The 21,625-nt window shown below is 40.2% G+C and overlaps 1 protein-coding gene across 1 annotated transcript; it reads left to right on the top strand.

The window, feature by feature from the left end:
- Positions 1-16,721: 16,721 nt before the first annotated feature.
- Positions 16,722-20,986, top strand: LOC131237211 (NEP1-interacting protein 1-like). Its single transcript, XM_058234888.1, has 5 exons — positions 16,722-17,069; positions 18,091-18,269; positions 19,568-19,651; positions 19,867-20,034; positions 20,598-20,986. The coding sequence occupies exons 1-5, from the start codon at positions 16,898-16,900 to the stop codon at positions 20,718-20,720; spliced, it is 726 nt and encodes a 241-aa protein (XP_058090871.1). The 5' UTR covers positions 16,722-16,897; the 3' UTR covers positions 20,721-20,986.
- Positions 20,987-21,625: the final 639 nt, after the last annotated feature.

Raw genomic sequence — 21,625 nt, 5'->3', positions numbered from 1 at the left:
AACCTCACTATCCGCCTGGCCAATAGTCTGTCAATACCTATCCGGCACGTCGATAGCGGACCCATTCACGAGCTAGTCAAACTCAACCTAGTATTGCCCCCTACCCTCGGGCGAGTAAGGCCACACCCCTTTCCAACGACCATGACACAGTGGGAGACGCGACCTCCTCGTATTCAGCCCTCGTTCGGTCATATATCCACTCGATCTCAACGTTGGAGTCATCCTCTGGTACCATCGGGTTTAGGAATTTTCACCCAGGAACATCTATGGCGCCCGTATGCTACAACCAAACATTTTCGGTATCCAACCCAGCCACCCACGATGTGTCTGTGGAGGCTATGGCCCAGATGTTGCTAGGACATACAATGATCATAATCACACAAATGCAAGTGCATGAATCACCCTACCAAACATACAACAATCCTACGCGTACCGAGCGCTCATGTGGAGTGACTCCGCCTATCCAGGAGCCCATAAATGATCAGCCCGAAGGCATATGCTATGATGAATCACTTCTCATATCAGGCATATATATGATGCGTATGATCATGAATCATGAATCTATACTAAGAATCATGAATTTATACTAAGCATGTTATGTGGTGATGGGTTCTGATCAAAACGAATATGGGCCTAGACAAACTAAATGCTACAGGTATGGGCCTATTAATGGGCCCTAGGGAGAGAGTGACAATACGGACATTTAACCAACATCATCCTCACAATGTGGACATCAAACCATCATTGCTCCCGAGGTATAGCCCATTATAAAATCAATATATATATCATGGTGGAATCACACTACAATGGGCCTTATGTACGTCCTATTGGGCCTTAACCCATGGGCCTCCAGTACATCAAATGGGCCTCATAAATGGGCCTAATACAAATCAAGGTGCGCCTCAACAAGGACCACCAATACATGAAGATGGGCCTCCACAATGGGCCTTAAATTATCTCCAAAACGGTTGGACAGTTGGATGAAACACATGCATCATGATGGAGCCCACACTAATGGAGGGTGTGGTTTACAATACATACATAAGTGGGGCCCACCATAATGCTTATTTTCCACCTAGCCTAGGGTCCAATATAATGTTTATTTTTCACCCAACTTAGGGCCCAACATAATGTTTATTTTCCATCCAACTGTTCATAAAGCCACGTGGACCAAGGTAGGGCCCACTGTAATAGTTATTTGCAATCCAATCTATTCATAAGGTCACGTGGACCTTGGGAAACTGGGGCCCACCTTAACGTTTATTTGCCATGCAACCCATTAACAGGGTCACACGGTCAGGGAGGGGGTCCCACTGTAATGTTTATTTGTCATGCAACTTGTTTACAAGGTCACGTGGACCTGGGGGTGGGCCTGGGGCCCACGGTAATGTGGTCCACAAATCCAATCCACCCACTATGCGTGTCTCACTGGACTGACGATCCAGACCAAGTTTCAGCAACATCCAAAATCAGGTAGGCCCCACCAATTGGTTTTATATGTTTCAGCATGCCTTCACATGATTTTAAATGGTGTGAGCCACCGGAGTTCCGTATACGGCTGATCTTTGGGGTGGTCACCTGGTCCAAAGGGACCCATCAAATGCATGGTGTTGATGGTCAAAACGCATCAAGGTGGGGCCCACAGCTGGGGCCGTGAGCCCCAGCCCATCCGTCCGTCAGCTGCCAGCGCAGGCATTGCCTGCACCTGCTGCCAGTAGCAGCAACAGCAGCGCTGCTGTTGAGTTTGTTTTTTTTTTTTGAAAAAAAATCATTTTTCTGCGGTTTTTCACTGACGGGGCCCGCATCAGCAAGATCCACACCAGCCATTGGATTCCTTGGTCCAAGACCGACTAAAAGAGTCCAATATGTGCCCCGTTTTGGGCGAATAGAAGCTTCAAGGTGTGTTTTAATGGTATACCCTACTATTCCCTATGGTATGGCCCGCCTGAGAATCGGTTTAGCCTCAAATTTTTGCTCAACGCCTAAAAACACATGGCGAATAGAATGGACGGCGTGGATTAGATTCATATATCAAAGTGGGGCCTACATAAGCGGTCCACTCAAAAGCAACCTTCCTTCCCTTTTCTTTTTCCTTTTTTTTTAAAGTACACACCCACGTCAGTGTACACACTCCAGGTTAGCCTCTCCCTCCCACAGTTACACATCCAGCATCCTGGACAGTGTTGCTACAACACATGCACCATGGTGGGTCCCACATGTACATGGCCCACCACCATGTATAAATATATATATATATATATATATATATATATATATATTAATATAAAAATAAATATAATATACTATATAACATGTGAAACTTTCCACCATCCCAAAATGGACGATGGATTTTGCCTAAGATGTGGTGGGCCACACCATTGATGAATGGAGTGGATTTAACATGATTTGGTGGGGCCCACTTCATTCTAGGGACAGAAAAGAAAGAGAGAGAAAGAGAGATATACGGTGATAGAGAGGAGGAACCCCGCCACTATGGGCCCTCCATTGATACAACACATACATCAAGTGGGTTCCACAACAAGTGGCCCTTAAAATTAGAAACAATGGTAGATCACCCACCTTATCTTCCTTCTTCTTGGTCTCTTAGACTCCAATGCTTCTTAGCTTCCCTTTTAATGGAGGTTGATGGGAGATTGTTGGTGTGGATGAGAGATGAGAGGGTGGGCCACACTTGTGGTTTGGGAGAGCTTGGATATTGGAGCTCTCATGAGATTTTGAAAAATTGCTAGAGAATGAGAGGGAGAGATAGAAATAATGGATGAAGGGATGGGTGAAGTGGTGGTTGTAAGAAAGGGTGATGAGAGATATGGCTTAGTTTGAAATTGGTGGGAAAGAGAGATGATTGTGGTTGAAAATGAGAAAAAGAGGAATGGTGAGGTGGAAAGAGAGTAAAATTTTGAAAAAGTAGGGATGGGTTGTTGTACTTGGGGTAAGGGATGCATTTTGGTTGATTGATGGGACTAATTGTAGAGATTCCCTCGAAATCTGCAACGCGCTGTGTTTCTTCGAAATAAACGCAGATCGACATCTTCTAGCCTAGGTATCGGTTCGGTGCGCGAGTCCCAGTGTTCGAACCACGGTGACGACGCGGTCTTTATGATACAAGTTTCAGGTCGAGCCGACGTTGGTGTGCGGGACCTGGCTTAAGATCGCCCGCAAACGTCGGATATGGTGCGAAGGTTGCCGAAATTTGACCGGAAGGACCGTGAAAGCTAATTGAACGGTACGGACTAAGATACGGGTCTTACAGACAAACTCTGTACCTAGGAATTTCTTACGGAGTTTATATTCCAGTCCGTCTTGCGCCAATTGCATAAACTCAGCCTCAGCCATGACAACTTTGGAGCGGCTCTTTGCCCACTTGAACCACATAATGTTACTCTCATAGGATTCCCTAGGCAACTGTCGAAATCTTACGAGATCGACCATGGTAAGCCATGGTAATCTTTCTATTCGTGGAAAAGAACTGAGCGTGGAATTTCTCTTCCAACTCTTACCAAGTATGTAATGAGTCTGGCAATAAGTTTGAGTACCAAGTGAAGGCTGATGCGGTCAACAAGTGACCGAATAACTGTAACTTATAATAATCATTATTGGCAAGATCGCCACACTGCATTGTGAACCGGCCGACGTGTTCAATAGTCAACTGACTAGGCTCGCCCAAGAACAAGGCAAAATCCAATCGATGATTTCTCGACAATGGATGTTGCCAATCTACCCACTCAAGGTACAGTTTGTGGTACATAGGAATAGTGTTGTGGCTGAGCACTTGGCCAGTAACTTCTTGAATAATTTGTACTATCTGATCTCGATCCACCCGCTAAGGCTCCAAAGCTAGTGGGTGATATGGACCAAATCGATTAAGATTATACTGGAACCTAAGCCCTGTTGTGGATTGAATCCACCTAGCAGTCCATGATTCTTATTTTTAGGTACAAAATTCCCGATTTCCCACTCAGGCTGCCTAACTTCCATAGGAGGTGGTGCATTCCTTACCTCCGCAGCAAAAACTGGTGGCAGGTTACGTTGTAGAGGCGGCATTGGTGACAATGGAATCGTGTTGCCAACCGAACTTCCATCGACATTTTGTTGTTCTTCTAGTGGTATTTATTCCGTTATTAAAGCTACGAGTTGTTGCATGGCCTCAGTATGGCTAGTCATGTAACAATTATTGCTCTCGGCCTGAATACAGAATTGTTCCCCATGGGCGCTTCTGTATTCTTACACCCTCTGAATACTTATTTGAACATCCCTGAGTACTACGAACACCTCGTCTGGGAGCACGGTTCGGGACATGGATGGCCCAGCTAGGTCTCCAGTCGGGTTGTTATTCAGATTTAACGCCTCAGGAGGCAAAGGGACCAACACATCCTTGCCTGGAATTGGTGCGGTCGGTGTTGAGGGATTAACCCCAACAATACGAGCACTCCTTCTATGCATTCTTGGTAATATCACACCGATAATTTACAAATAGGGTCCCACCGGGCGTGCCAGGAAATTGTTCGTATGTTGTTTCTTACACTGGGTATGCGAGCGTGCCATAATCAGAATTGCGGCTCCAATTTGAATCGAACAACAATAACCCCGAGCAATGAGGTAGGCAGACACGTAGTGTATGACCAAGATCTGGAGAGATTGGTCACCTATTTAGCTACTCGCTCGATGTGTAAATTAGATCAAGCGATATTCAGAGGGTGGGGTTCATCCTCTGATGATGGGTTACTCCTTTGCCTTTTATACGAAAAGACTTTTCAATACAGATAAAATGGAAAGAGAAAGAAATTCTTACTGTCGGTCGCGAAGAGCAATTAAAGAACAACTTTCTAATCGATGAACTGAGCCCAGCGTGCAAGCGAGACTCGAACTACAGCTAAGATTACGTGTTACGGCATTATCGTTATGGTTTACACTAAGTAATGCAAATCAACATACTTGAAAAGTAAATATTGTGCTAGAAACGTAAATTTGTTTTATAAGGAAAGTAACAAAATACACTAGGAAATGTAAATTTACAGGATAATTTGAAAGATAGATTTGGTTCATTTGGGTTGGTGTAAGATGATTTTTCTTACTGTATTCTTCTTCTATTTATAGCTATGATTCAGCCGTTATGGATCCTTCCCACATTCTAACGATTATCATAACCGTTTTTCACTATTCGGCTTCTAGATGTTTCCCACGTTTTGCTTCATTTGCTTCCTATTGCGCCACATATCATGCAATCGATAAAGCTCGACCACTCCCCTCTCGGCCGCCTCAATGATGCAAGGCACCGCCTAATACATTCTAGCTCCACTCACCAAGAGATCTCCGTACATATCTGTAGATCTTTGATCTTGCCATGCGCATCCGTACAGATCACACATACTCCCCTCCGATTGGTTGTTGTAAGGTACGATTGTAATGGGGACAAACAACAATCAGCTACATAGAACAACTGCAGAACGCCTCTCTGGATGGAGAACTTTAGTTGATACTCGAATTGAATCTAGCATATGAGCGTAGACTCGTATTACAACTAAAGTTAATAGTTACTTGATTACCACTAAGCTTATACGAAGGAATATAAATAGTACGTAAAGGTAAAGATTACACTAATAAATGTAAATGAATAATAAAAATAAGGATTAAACTAAGAAATGTAAATGATCGGTACTTAAAAGGATGATTGAAAGATAGATTTAGTTTGGTTTGATTGGTATAAGATCATTTTTTCTACTGAATTTTTTTGCTATTTAATATCTTAACTTGATAATTTAGATACTTCCCATATTTGAATGATTGTTATAACTAGCTTAATAATACTTACTTTCCATACTTCTAAACTTACCATTTATTCTTATAACCAATTCACTGATTGATAAATACCAGCTATACTGCGGTAAAATTCTCTCCGTATATCTCTAGAGTTCTTCGAATACACCGTCACCTTTCTTAATTGGCTACCGCATAAATAGATAAAAATAGGGATGAACACCTGCTACCAATGTTGGTCATCCAGTTTTATTGTTGGGATCACCGCAATCTAAGAAAAATTCCAGTCTCCACCACCAAAGTTATTCTTGGGTATAACACTGGTACAAGTTTGTACCGCTCATTACTTAAAGTGGGTGTAGATAGCAATTCTTTAAGAATAGTGGAAAACGGCATACCAATGCACGCCGTATCAACGATCAACCGAAAGTCGGTGCACAATCATCTGTCACCGTCCAAAGGCGTGGCAGGAATCCGGATGCAGATGACAAAATGGGACATATCATGCAATGCTCGACCAGAGAATATGCATGCCAAAAACGGGTGGTCAGTGATCTAAACCGTCGATATAGTGGACCTCATCACGGATGACTCGTTAACGAAACCATCCCCCGTTGGATTGGACGAGTATTTCGCCTTTCTTGGATCGAACATGGGCTTTTGCACTATATTCTTCGTGACCGAGCGTCCATTAATATTACAGTAAAATGAAATGATAAATTTAGAAAAGAAAATATCTTCGGTGAATGTTCAATTTTTCATAAGTAAAATAAAATCAACGGCTTTGATTGCTTGAATATGGATCCAATTGTAAAATATAAAAGTATGGAGAACTCTTTATTCCATGCTCCCGCAGAGCAATGTGTTATTCTTCATTTGGAAGCCGTGTTGGGATTGAGAAAAGGAAAAGAGTAAATAATTTCTCGCTGAAAAGGAGAAAGGACAAAAAACAAGAGAGAGAAAAAAAAAAACTTTAATAAATGAGGGTATGGGTGACTCGTCTCTATCTCTCTCTTTCCTTAGGAATTATATGCTACGTCGCGCATGCATCTTTGCATGGTACCCATGTTATTTCAGTTCTTCTACATGGATCGCATATTTAAGTAATTCAGACCGTCTATTAGGTTTGTCCCAGTATAGATGGAGAATGAAAATAATAATATATCCCATATTGAAATATTTTAGATGCATATGGAAAAATTGTTTGAATTTTCGTCTTGACCGTCTTATATAGACAACGAATTGGAAGGTTGATATTTGCCCGGAAGGGAGTATAGGTAACCTCCGTTGTTGGAAGATAATACTCCAATGGCTTAGATTATCGAACATGCATAAGATATGGCTTAGATTACCGGAAGAGCAAATAAAAGCTGATATGGCCACACTACACGAAAAAATTGTTAAATTTTTTTTTGGGGAACATGACCACTGTAGACAAAACCTTTTACCCAGCGGTTTTTACGAAGGATTACAAACTTATGTTACCAACTTAGACTAGCACGTGCGGACAGTAAATTTGAGGACGAAACTACCCCTCCTTTTAACTTTTCACTGCCGCGTCGTTTCCTCTCGCTCCCTTCCCTCGCTCCATTTTTGAAAAAAACAAGAGACGAAAACTCCGCTTCATCCGTTGCTTGGATCGCACCACGCTCTAGCTGGATCCCACCTCTCTATTCATATCAGCATCAGGGCGTTTTTCTGAAAATGGTCCCTCCACGGAAGAAAGTACGTACTACAGGTATAATGTAGGCCATTGAACTGTTGGATGAAGCTCGCATCTTGGTTTTCGGTTCATCTATGCAAAAATCAACCTATGAACATGATGGATTACAAGTAAAACATCATTGTGAGGGCATAATAAGGTTTCTACGGTAGAACCATTGTTTCCGGTGGTGTCATCCACTTGATATTTTGATATGCCACCATTTTGGGCTGAAACCCTTACTTTAGATGGAAAAACGGATGAACATCGTGGATAGTCCGCGTACATTCAAGGTGGGCCCAACTCACTTTTATTTATTTATTATTATTATTATTTTTTACCATTAAAATTTTTTTCTGAGTTAGCTTATTAGTACAGACCCATGTCAGTAAACACACTCATGTTAGCCACCCCCGCTAGGGATTGATAGCAAGACTGCAAGTGTTGACACGAGGTATCTCTACTCAGTCTGCCAACTGAGCTATGGATCTGGGTGTGCCCAACTCAGTTAACTTAGCACTATAAGTGCGTACTGAGCAAATTATAAATCCAAATTGCGAGAGGTATTGGTCCATTTAACCTACTTCTCGATTCATGATTGGTGAAATTCCCCAAGCAATTCATAAATTTGATAGAGATATCATAAAAATATGATGGGGAACTTCTGCGGATTCATGTAATGTAATGGAAAATTTTATCAACCGGCTCGGTGAATTTGAGAATTTCATTAATTGCTCGGTCAAATTCACCGAAGAGAATTTCATGTAAATCTCGATCATTTCATTAACTGCTCGGTCAAATTCACCAAAGAGCAAATTCTTAGGCTAGGTCAATTACATTTAAAGTTCATTCCAACTCATGTTAGCCTCACCCAATTTCAAGCTTGCCTCGTTCAAATTCATGTTTCTCTTGCTCAATTTCTTGGTTGCCTCGTTGAATTTTTACGTTGCCTTGCTCAATTCCTAGGTTCCCTCGCTCAATTTCTAGTTTCCCTCACTCAATTCCTAGGTTGCCTCGCTCAATTGATAGGTTCCCTCGCTCCATTCCTAGGTTGCCTCGTTCAAATCCTAAGTTGCCTCGCTTAATTTCTAGGTTCCCTCGCTCAATTTGTAGCTTCCCTCAAATCCTAGGTTGTCTCACTAAATTTCTAAGTTCCCTCAATTTCTAGCTTCCCCCGCTCAATTTCTACCTTCCCTCGCTCAATTCCTAGGTTGCCTCGCTCAATTCTTAGGTTGTCTTGCTCAATTTCTAGTTTCCTTTACTCAATTTCTAGCTTTCCTCACTCAAATCTTAGTTTCCCTCGCTCAATTTCTACCTTCCCTCGCTCAATTTGTAGCTTTCCTTGCTCAATTTCTAGGTTCTCTCGCTCAATTCCTAAGTTACTTCGTTGAATTCCTATGTTGCCTCGCTCAATTCCTAAGTTGCCTCGCTCAATTTCTCAATTCCTAGGTTGCCTTGCTTAATTTCTAGTTTCCTTTGCTCAATTTTAGCTTTCCTCGCTCAAATCCTAGCTTTCCTCGCTCAAATCCTAGGTTACCTCGCTTAATTTCTAGCTTCCCTCGCTCAATTTCTACCTTCCCTCGCTCAATTCCTAGGTTACGTTGCTGAATTCCTACGTTTCTAGCTTTCCTCGCTAATTTCTAGATTCCATCGCTCAATTCTTAAGTTGCATCGTTCAATTCCTAGGTTGACTCGCTCAATTTGTAGTTTCTTTTGCTCAATTTCTAACTTCCCTCGCTCAATTTCTACCTTCCCTCGCTCAATTCTTAGGTTACCTCGCTGAATTCCTACGTTGCCTCGCTCAATTCCTACATTGCCTCGCTCAATTTCTAGCTTCCCTCATTCAATTCCTACCTTCCCTCGCTCAATTCCTATGTTACCTCGCTGAATTCCTACGTTGCCTCGCTCAATTTCTAACTTCCCTCGCTCAATTCCCAGGTTATCTCGCTGAATTCCTACATTGCATCACTCAAGTCCTACGTTGCCTCACTCAATTTCTAGGTTCCATCGCTTAATTTCTAGCTTTCCTCGCTCAATTCCTAGGTTGCCTCGCTCAATTGATAGGTTACCTTGCTCAAATTCTAGGTTCCCTCACTCAATTTCTTGCTTTCTTTGCTCAATTCCTAGGTTGCCTCGCTGAATTTCTAGCTTACCTCGCTCAATTCCTAGGCTGTCTCACTCAATTCATAGGTTTCCCTCACTGAATTTTTAGCTTCCCCCACTCAATTTCTAGCTTCACTCGCTAAATTTCTAACTTCCCGAGCTGAATTTCTACATTGCCTCACTCAATTTCTAGGTTCCTTTGCTCAATTTATATACCGCCTCGCTGAATTTTTAGGTTCCCTCGCTCAATTCCTAGGTTCCCTGCTCAATTCCTATGTTCTCTCGCTCAATTTTTAGGTTGCCTCGCTGAATTTCTAGCTTCCCTCGCTCAATTCGTAGGCTGTCTCGCTTAATTCATAGGTTCCCTCGCTGAATTTCTACATTGCCTCGCTCAATTCGTTGGTTACCTCACTGAATTTCTACTTTGCCTTGCTCAATTGCTAGATTGCCTCGCCCAATTCCTAGGTTCCTTCGTGCAATTTATATATTGCATCGCTGAATTTCTAGCTTCACTCGCTCAATTCCTAGGTTACCTCGCTCAATTTCTAACTTTCATCCCTCAATTCCTAGGTTCCCTCACTCAATTCGTAGGTTCTCTCGCTCAATTTTTAGGTTGCCTCACTGAATTTCTAGCTTCCCTCGATCAAATCATATGTTCCCTCGGTCATTTCCTAGGTTGCCTCGCTCAATTTCTAGCTTTCCTCGCTCAATTTGTAGGTTGCCTCGCTTAATTTGTAGGTTCCCTTGCTCAATTCCTAGCTTCCCTCGCTCAATTCGTAGGTTGTCTCGCTTAATCCCTAAGTTCCCTCGCTCAATTTCTAACTTCCCTCGCTCAATTCGTAGGTTGCCTCGCTCAATTTCTAACTTCCCTTGCTCAATTCGTAAGTTGCCTCGCTCAATTCCTAGCTTCCCTCGCTCAATTCGTAGGTTGCCTCGCTCAATCTGTAGGTTCCCTCGCTCAATTCGTAGGTTGCCTCGCTTAATTTGTAGGTTCCCACGCTCAATTCCTAGCTTCCCTTGCTCAATTTTTAGGTTGTTTCGCTCAATCCGTAGGTTCCCTCGCTCAATTTCTAGCATCTATCGCTCAATTCGTAGGTTGCCTCGCTTAAGTTGTAGGTTCCCTTGCTCAATTCCTAGGTTCCCTCGCTCAATTTCTAGCCTCCCTCGCTCAATTCGTAGGTTGCCTCACTAAATTCCTAGGTTGCCTCGCTCATTTTCAAGGAGTGTGTGGTCCCGATTTTGGATAAGATTTTAGATGCACCTTTGGCTAGGGTATGACACTTTTGGACTGTTCTAAGCTTTAAGATAAAAGTCAATAAGTCACATGGCATAGTCCAATTCGTAGCATGCTTGGAATACAGTTATTTCAGTAATTTTTAAAGGCTACTGCAAAATAATCGAATGGGTTAAGTTGTTGTGCGAAAACTTATGAACGGTGACCATTAATTGCAAATCGGACTCTTGCGATAAATCCCCACATCTGTTTGACATTAAACATTGGACAGTCCCTTATTTGACCATGGGACACCCATTGGACAATCCCTTATCTGACATTAAACATTGGACAGCTATGACGCTCAATATTATCCAAAGTTACAATGTTGTGTTCTTTTACTCCAGTAACAGGTCCGAAGATATTATCTACGATATGTCGATAATATCAATGATTACATCTTTTGTTTAGTGTATTGTATGTGATCGATTCAGTCTCCAAATTACTTGTCTTCCAAATTACTTGTCTTCCTTAAGACGTTCTAACAAGCACATTACACTGAGAGGTATGTTTTCTACTTAAGACTTGTTAGATGTGCTGTTGAAAGTAAGTTTAAATGCACATGCAACTGCCATAAATTTCTATCATCGTAGATTTCTTAAAATTTTAGAACTTCAGTAGAAATCTGATGTAGTTTTTCCATATTGCTTCAACATGTTGAAATCTGATATTTGTCAAGGGCATGGGAGCAATTTTGTTGAAATTTTGGTACCATATACATTGTATTTTATATATTGTTGAATATACATTGTACATTGTTGTCCCACTCATGTACCATTTCCTGTTGTATACATTGTGTTATATACATTGTTGAATATACATTGTACATTTGCTATTTTTCTATCTTCGGTAGGGTGACGTGAAATGTCACATATGGATTTGCATTTGCAATCCCTTAAAAGGCTCAAAATTTTCCCTCCCTCATAGATTCAGTTTGCCTCGGTGAATATCATGCTTGCCCCGCTCAATTTCTAGTTTGCCCCGCTCAAATTCGCTTCACTTCATTGTCATTTCCATGCATTTCACGGTCATTCCCGGCGATTTTGTGTTGATTCACGGTCATTTCCATGCATTTCACAATCAATTCCCTTCACTTCACGGTCATTTCCATGCATTTCATGGTCACTCCCCGCGATTCCATGTTGATTCACCACATATGACTTTGGGGTAGGAGAAGCTACTTTAGCCAACCAACCTGGTTATTTTCCACTGTTTTCCATCAAGTCAATGGTCTAAAATCCATTTCATTCACTTCACGGTCAATTTCAATCAGTTCGCGGTCAACTCAATTCATTTCACGGTCAATTCCCTTCACTTCACGATGAATTTCATGCATTTCACGATCAATTCCCTTCACTTCACGGTCAATTTCATGCATTTCACGATCAATTCCCTTCACTTCACGGTCAATTTCATGCATTTCATGGTCAATTCTGGTGACTCTCCTTCACTTCATGGTCAATTCCCTTCACTTTACGGTCAATTCCTTGCATTTCACGGCCAATTACGGCGATTCCCCTTCACTTCACGGTCATTTCAATGCGTTTCACTGTCAATTCCCTTCACTTCACGGTCAATTCGCTTTACTTCACGGTCATTACTATGCATTTCACAATCAATTTTGGCGATTTCGTTTCATTTCACGGTCATTTCCATGCATTTCATGTAAATATGTGTTAGAGAAAAATGTAGGTAGAATAAAATTCTTTATATGCTTATATATACATATTTATATAAATATGTATTAGAGAAAAATGTAGGTAAAATAAAATTCTCCATGTAAAAAAAAAAAAAAGTGCATAGGGATACGACTATAGCTACGGTTATAATCCGTAGCCATAGATCAAGGGGTGGAATTGCGGAAGTCGCAATTAATCGCCGATCGAGACAACGACTTGTGATGGAATCACAGGAGCCGCGATTGATCGCCAAATTTGCGGTTATCTATGGCTAAAGATTATAATCGTAGCTATAGCCGTAGCCAGACTGCGCGGGCGGCAGTGCCGTGGCAATCTTTTTTTTTTTGCTATGTTGCTTTTGTGGGTCCCATCATAAGGTCTGTATTATATCCAAACTGTCCATCTATTTGGCAAGCTCATATTAAGGCTTGAGATGAAAAATAAGATAGATGTAACTACTAAGTGGACCACACTGTAAAAGGTAATAGGGAATTGAACGTCTACCATCGAAACCCTTTTAGGAGTTACAGAAGTTTTGGATCATTATGAACTTTGTTTTTCCTCTTCATCCAAGTCTTTGTGACCCTATGAATGAACTTAGACGGGGAGGATTTCTCACAAACATCATAGTGGGGCCCCTAAAGGTTTCTAATGGTTGACGCTTATCCAACACTGTTTCGTGTAATGTGGTACACTTGAGATTTGGATATACCTCATTTTTCGTCTCATATCATAAAATGATGTGGAAAAATATATGGACAGCATGGATGAAAAGCATACATCATGGTGGGTCTCACTGACCACCGACTATCCGCCATTGGCTGGTGGCAGGGGAGTACCCAATCTGTTTCCGTGAAAGGAGGGGTAGTTTCGTCCTCAAAATCACTGTCCGCACGTGCTAGTCTAAGTTGGTAACTTAAGTTTGTATCCCTTCATAAAAACCGCTGGATAAAAGGTTTTATCTACAGTGGTCATTTTCTCAATTTCTTGAGACCACACGGTATGGCTTGCCGTAAGTTTTTAAACGCGTGATCCTTGTTAAGAAAGATTCACAGTTTCACACCATGGGCGCCGTTGCAACAAACATGGTTGGCATCTTATCCGATTGTTCCTTGTCTCGTGGCCCACCTAGGTTGTTAATCTATCTGATGTGGCCTAAGCTTGAGGATAGTACCTGATATTCAGAATAGATGCCACGTATACAACATAATGGAATCATTAAAAGGTAGTTTAATTGACGGTGGACGGTGGTAAATGGAATCACTGTGAAATGAAATGTAAGGCCTCAATTGAAATGGATGCCAATTGGAATTCTCAGTTGTTATTTGAATTGTGTTTGAATGCATTCGTTAAAATGAATTGGTAATTATTTTTATTTTTAAATAAGCGCTTTCACACGTACACCATGCTACCAGGGGTACTTGAAGCCATGACCTTGTATTGAAACTCCGTTAGTCTGCCACCAAGTTATGAGTAAAGGTCCTTTATATATATATATATATATATATATATATATATATATATATATATATATATGACATTTGGCATAATAATTATAATAAATTTATTTAAATATATTCTTTGATAAAAGATTAAAAAATTATAAGCCTTATGTGGGCTATAAAAGTAGGCCACTGTTAAAAAATCTAATTGTTCTTTAGCATTTGCATCATATTTATAGCTCTTCGAGAGGGTTCCATCTTGCATGATTTTGCTATATTCTATTTCTTGTTGATTCTAATTACCATTGTTTACATCAATTAAAGGACATTTTTTGCCCATATGCATCATTTACCACATGATTACAAACGATTACCATCAACCAAATAATCACCAAAATCATGTGAATTGGAATCCTTTCAAAAGGTTGAGAATTGGATGCAAATGCTAGAAGAGCAATGAGACTTTTTAAAGTGAGCCCACTTTTATGGCTCGCAGGGTGCACAAGGTATATATTTTAATTCATTTATTACAATTATTATGTCAAATCATGTATACTAATTTATAGGATATTAAAATTGATTTGCTTAGAAATTAATTGACACCATGGAGATTGTGGTAGTCTGTGGTAATAGATGGTAAAAATTAAAAAGTATCTTTAACTAGACATAAGATAGTGATAAATGGATTCTCATTATGGTAATAGATGGTAAAAATTAAAAAGTATCTTTAACTAGACATAAGATAGTGATAAATGGATTCTCATTACCTTTGCTTTATGCATTTTTTTTTCTAGTTTAAAGTGTGATTTTGATTCCCATTAACATTATCGATATGGATTACATTAGTATGAAAATCATAGTGGGCTCAAATTCAACAATAGGTGGGCCACACCATAATGTTTAAGTGCAATGAATCCCAATCATTTAGTGTGTTACCTCATTTGGTTGTAAGGCCCAACAATTAGTTACATATGTGATGCAAGTAGGCCACACAAAGGAAATGATTGAGAGAAGGATGCCAACTTTTGATTTTTCAAGGTCCATGGTGATGGTTTTACAAAATTCACTCTAGCCACTAGATGCAAAGCCAAAATGCAAACAGTAAGACAAAAATTAGGCCATTTTTTTATTTAGGTGGGCCACATGAAAAGAAATAATTTAAAGTGTGAGCATTATTATTTCCCTTCATATGGCGCACCTAAATCATGAACCAAATTGATTTTTGGACCTTATGGCTAAAATTGCTTGATACACCTGATGATCGAGTGGATTTTACATAAACATCATGATGGGCTATGTCTGAGAATTTTTTAGTGTGGATGAGTTTAGGTAATGGATATAAATTTGACTTTGTGCATTGGTGAACCCTACTATAATCTTTAAGTAAAATTCACCCTAATCACTAGGTGTGTAATCCCATTTTAGTTATAAGGTTTAAAAATTAGTTGGTCCATAATTCAAGCGAACTATGAGAAGGGAAATAGTTGGAAGATAGATGTCCCTTGTGGTATTTGTAATTGTATGATCCACTTAAATCATAGATTGGGTTGATTTTTGAGCCTCATGACTATAATAGAGTAACACACATGATTGATGAGGGTGGATGATACTTAATAAGTTAAATCAAGTTACATGTGTGAATTGGTAGAATGTGTCACGCATGCGGGAAGGTGACAAACACGTATATTTAATTAAAGTGGAATTCACATGTCTAGTGTAAAATAAAATTGAGGATTTTAATTTAAATAAAATTTTGGTAATTATGATTTGAATACTAACTCATATGAATTCTATGCTATCACATGTCATGCATTTCAATTACAGGCATCGAGCACATCTACGATTATGTTTCGATTCGATTTTACCGTGTCATATGGTTTCCATGTGTTCCGATTACTAGCGTAAAAATGAGCCCTTTTTGTTATCTCCCTCTTTCCCATGGGCCTGTTTGATATTACAGAGGTAATTCATGGTAAATGAGTAATAATTATTTACTGTTTCCGGTTGGATTTCTTTGACCGCCACCTTTCATGTATATCACTCCTCACGCACCTGAGGAGAAAAAAAGGTAAATTGTGAGGCCCACCTTGATGTTTGTGTATTATCCACACTGTCTATCCCTTCAGCCAACTCATTTTAGGACGTGAACCAAAAAGAAAAAAAAAGCACATCTAAAGATCAAGTGAACCACACTATTGGAAACAATGGGAATTGAACTCTTACCATTGAAAGCTTCTTGAAGACCCCAGGAGTTTTGGATCAAACTTATATTATTGTTTCCATTTTATACATGACTGTGTGACCTTATTAATGGGTTGATGACAAATAAACATCACTGTGAGCCTTAGGGAGAAAACAACTTTCAACCATTGACATTTTAATGATCATTGTTTCCTAAGGTGTGGTCCACTTGGGCTTTTGATTTTCCTCATTTTTTGGCTAATGTCTTAAAATGTATTTTTTTAAAAGGATGGATGGTGTGGATAACTCATATATATCATGATGGGGCCCACATATTTAAATCAATAATAGAAACGTTTGTATGGTCTGATTTTCGAAACGTAATTCTTGGCGACTTTCAAACAGGTGTAGTAAGTAACAATGAGTAATTCCGAAATTAAAAAATCAAACAACCCCTTAACAACTAAGCATTTACAAGCGTACAAACAAGCCCTACCTCGCTATCTCGGTCTCTCCCTTAACAACTAAGCATTTCTCTTGTCTATTTAAATAGGTATTGTCATCTTCGTTTTCCTGATTGTTTCTCTTTCTCTAGAAATTTTCTTGGCTCTGTTGTTGCTCCTCTCTCTCTCTCTCTCTCTCTCTCTCTCTCAATAGAAATTTTCTGGGCTCTCTCAATTCTCAATAATCTCAATAGCAGTATTCAACTTGGTTTTTGTGTTTGGATCTAAGGAGAGGCCAAATGGAGAGATCTTTTGCATACCCATCTCCCCTTTTCTATGCATCTTTCTCTTCGTCTTCTTCTTCTTTGGGAAGTTGGGGCGACAGAGGTAGAGAGATTGGCAGGTCTGTACCTGTCTCTTCAGTCCTTGGGAAGCTCATCTCTGCGTTTCTAACCTTCTTCTTTGCAATGGGTTTGTCTCTCTCTTGTTTCCTTTTTTCAAATTTGATTTTGAATATTGGTGAATGTAAATTTGATTTTTTTGATGGGGGTTTTCTGTGGGTTTTCTTCTTCCTGCAATTCAATGAATTTATGCTACTCAAGAGCCAAACGGAAACATCGATATAGGAATGGATTCGTGCAATGCTCATTTGGGTTCTCCTTTTTGTTGTAATTTTGTGAAAATCAACACCAAATGCGAATTGACGCTCTGAATTTCCATAGAAGGAATTGATTTATTCAGAACTCATCTGGGTCTTCTCCTTCTTTTTTTCTTTCTATAATTTTCAAAATCGTGCAGCCAATTCTCTTTAAATGGTCGGTTTATATTCTTTTACTGCATTTTTCTTACAGAGTGAGAAATCATGATCAGAATGACCGAATTGTCTTTAAAGGAAACCATTTTTATAGAATTTCATATGGCTGTTTTTCTGTTGTGGGGTTTTTATTTTCTGGATCAATCGTTGCAGAGAGCGAAATCATGCTGTAAATGGTCTCTATAAGGGCCTGATTCATGTCAATCTCATCTTGGTTGTCTCCTTTTTGTGGTTTTTGTAAGGGGGGAAGCATGTGCCCTTTGTTCCCACAAGTGGGACCCTCATGGTTAGGGGATCCATAGAGCTGAATGATGGGGCCCATGATCCAAGATACCTCCAGCCATTCATTCCTTTGGTCTCTCTCCGTTGAAGTTAGACTGTTGGCGTATTTGTGTCTTAACAATCTATTTGCTGACTGCAATTGAAGGGCTATGATTGTTCCATTGGGGATGTATTATTGGCCATGATCCATCCAGTGGGCCCATTAGATCATTGGCCTGGATCAGCAAACCACAGGCCTCACTTGTACGGGCTGAGGATCATATTAATGGTTTCGGTTCTTCTGTTGTCGATAATGCAGAACTAAGCAATGCCATTGTTGAATTCTCTCCTCTCTCTTTTTTTTTTTTTCCATTCTTTGTTAATGTAGAATTTGTATCTCTTTGTATGCTTTTGCAGTGGGTTCTTTTATCGGGGCCATGACGGGCGCTCTGGTAGGTCAAGCGACTGAGAGTGGGTTCTTTCGTGGGGCTGGGATTGGAGCTATTTCCGGAGCTGTGTTCTCGATCCAGGTTTTTGAGTCGTCTCTTGTTCTCTGGCGCTGTGATATATCTGGAGTTTGGAGTCTTGTATATGTGGTGAGCAGCCCTATATCTATCATGGCTTATTGTCCATTTCATTTCATTATTACAATTTAATGGTAATACACATTCAATCAGTCGTGAATTATCCATTTTTCCCAATGGGCTATCATTCTTTAGGGGGTCGTTTGGATGCCTGTTAGTTTTTAAGTTATAAGAGTCACTTTCAGGTGTAAGTCACTTAAATGCTGTCTGTTTGGATTCTAGCTATATAGATCACTTAAGGGGGCGTTTGGATCTTAAGTTGCTTAAGATAAGCTACTTATTCCACAAGCAGCTTGTTTTAGTTTCTACTTATCAAGAAGATAAGTATGCTTGGCAAACAACATACTTACCCGCTTCTCCTCTCTTTTGTCTCTCCTAGGCCATCCCTTCAGCAACTTACGAAAAGTAGAAAAGCTAAAAAAATTAACTGAAGTGATTAAGTACTTTTAAGTCGAAAAGTTACTAATAACTAATTATAAACCAAATTAATGCATGGGCATTTTCGCACTGGGCTTCAGTGGGGTAGCCTGTGGGATGGATGCGGGGATACACTTGGGGTGGGCGGCCCGTGTGAGGCGGGCCCCACCTGTGTGAGGCAAGTGGTTCGTGTGAAGCGGTACCCATGTGCTATGGGGTCCACAAGGGGGGTTTGACCGAGGTCCTAACCCATGCGATGTGGTGCCTGAGGCTATGAGATAAAAAGATTGATTCACCGTGCTCTATCACATTGAGCTTTTAGAGCAAGTGGTTACTTGTACTGCATCAAAAACTTACTTATCTGAAATAAGTCACTTATCTACTGTTGTAAGTAGAAGAAGTAACTTATTTGGTGGTATCCAAACAGGCCCTAACAGGTAAGCAACTTTTTTCATTTGAGCGACCTGTAAGTCACTTACATGTATGTTGTTGTGTATTCACATCAAATAGAGCTTGGATTAGGGAATCGCTCTCTTCCTGCTACATATTTCTTTGTTTCTATTCATCCATTTGCAGACAATGGGATGGTTAGGTTTTTGTTATGTGGAAGACATTTGCAGCATTGCTCTTCTCACAGGGGCACACTGTTGGGTAGCGGGATCACCAAGAGGTGAGACCCACCTGGACAAAATGCTGGTAATGCAGGTTGAGGGTTGCATCTCAGTCTTATCATTGATCTAATTCTTCTGTCTCATCATTGATCCAATTCTTAAGTCCATCACTTGCATACCCACTGTTGATCAAAAGGCCAAAATCCAAATTGATGGCGAACGTTTGAATTTCATGTATCCGTTTGTAGCTTTATTCATTTGTATTCTATGCAATTGTAACAGATCGACGTCTTTTCAAACCTTCTGAGTGGAAGACTCGTTCGGGAGCAGGTTGGTCCAGCGGTGATGAGTGCAGTTCAGACTCAGGTATAAATACTTTCGAGGTGAATTCAAGTTTTTAAAAACTTTAAAGGTGTGTTTGGTTGCACCAAATTTCATGAAATATAAAAATGTCTGCCAAATTAGTCTGATTGGTCATGAAATTTAGTGAAATCTTGTGATATTAGTTGCAACCAAATGCACCCTAAGGAAAATATTGATTTTTGATTAAATAAATGACGGTTTTGGTTGTTGTCAAGCAGATGAGTGCTGTCGAAACAACCTTTGAAGAGGCTGTTGATTTCTTTGGAACTGGTGGTTCTAAAGGGCTTTCGGGAGATTCGGTCGAGAAGCTACCAAAGATTGAAATCACAACAAAAAACAACGTGGATGCCTCCGGGGAAAGAATCTGTTGTTCAGTCTGCCTACAGGTTAGCCTTACCTACATGATTTCTAAGACCCATGGTTCGGGAATCGAGAACACTGATCCTATCTGCCCCAGATGTTGGCACCTTTGATTGAACATCTGAAGTGGCCAGAAAGCCTCTTTGACCGAGTCAATGAAAACCCATTGTTTCTCTTAATCTTTTCTTCAACCAATTGAAGGATTTTCATTGACTCTGTCTAAGTGACTCATTGGCCACTTCGCATGTCTGCAATCACATGTGCCAACACCTCTCACTTGGCCAATAGAGCCAATTTCACTAACATGTCATAAGGTTGCTCCCACTAAATCGTGGATTTACCCATTATGATCATCAAACTCTATAATAGACAGTTAAGAATAGAATATAACAACAGTCATTGATAGAAAATGGGACAAATGTCAAAATTTTAGCATATTCCAATCTGGATTTTATTTTATTTTATTTTTTTGTTGGGTCACTCTCTATCAAGCACCTAAAGCACATATGCCATTGAACTGGTCATCACCCTAAAATGCCAAGTGTTTAAATTACCATTGATGATGAGTTGGTGTTTTGTTTTTTTTCAGGACTTCCAACTTGGAGAAATGGTTCGGAGCTTGCCTCATTGTCAGCACATGTTTCATCTACCTTGCATCGATAATTGGCTGATCAGGCATGGTTCTTGCCCCCTTTGTAGAAGAGATCTCTAAACCTATGCTATATCTCTAGAGCTCTGCTACTGTAAATAATGACACGCTGAGATGTATATGCTTATCGCTGAGGCTGTAGATTCTTTCTATTTGTTAGTGTATGACTCTTCAATTTTCCACCCTTGTATGTTAGTAGTTCATGCCATGGAGATGGCAGTGTTCTGTTTTCTCATTATGCCACGGAAGTTTCACCATCTGTTTTAGTGTTTATTCATGTTGGACATGTGGTGGAGGGAATGTGAATAGAAAATTGAATTTGAAGCTCTTTTTCCTTTTCTTGTTTACACGATAAGCAGTGAAATGGGAGATTGAGAGGCAAGATATTTCGTATGGTAATGGTGGCCATAACGGCTATCTTTCATTAAACTCAGCATCAACATAAGTCGAGTGGTCAGTTCCACACATAAGCAACCACCAAATGTGTCATTCAGCCTGTCCGCTCATCAGGTGGACTGTGTACAATGAACATACAACCATGTTTCTCACACAAGTGTGGCCCATTAGAGCTTCGTAAGTTTTAAGGCGGGCCAAACCTGTTGAAAAGCGTAAGTGACCTCTCAGCATGATGTGCCGTAGATGCCATCATGGGACATATAGGCCATCATGGTGACAACCATTACACATCACATGGTCATAAAAGTTGTAAAAGCCATTACAAAAAATAATAAATAAGGGGCTGTAACTGTTATACCTCTTGTAAAAGCAGTAACAATCCATTACAGGGCTGATACAAGTTGTCCATGGGTTTTTTTTCAATAAAATAAAAATAAATAAATAAATGAGAGAGAGAGAGACACGCCATAATGACTGTTATGGGGCCGTAACAGCAGTTACAATCCATATTGTAAAGGTAACAGTGCATAATGACTGTAATGGAGCCGTAACAGCCGTTACAATGCATATTG

Source organism: Magnolia sinica, chromosome 2 (assembly GCF_029962835.1).
Source record: "Magnolia sinica isolate HGM2019 chromosome 2, MsV1, whole genome shotgun sequence".
Classification (NCBI taxonomy): Eukaryota; Viridiplantae; Streptophyta; class Magnoliopsida; order Magnoliales; family Magnoliaceae; genus Magnolia; species Magnolia sinica.
This window is presented reverse-complemented; position numbering and strand designations above follow the sequence as displayed.

Excerpts from the sequence above, each read along its gene's own strand:
- LOC131237211 (XM_058234888.1), top strand. The coding sequence starts at position 16,898 with ATGGAGAGATCTTTTGCATACCCATCTCCCCTTTTCTATGCATCTTTC. Across the intron at positions 18,270-19,567 it reads TTTGGAGTCTTGTATATGTG|ATCGACGTCTTTTCAAACCT; the intron begins GTGAGCAGCCCT and ends CAATTGTAACAG. Across the intron at positions 19,652-19,866 it reads TGAGTGCAGTTCAGACTCAG|ATGAGTGCTGTCGAAACAAC; the intron begins GTATAAATACTT and ends GTTGTCAAGCAG.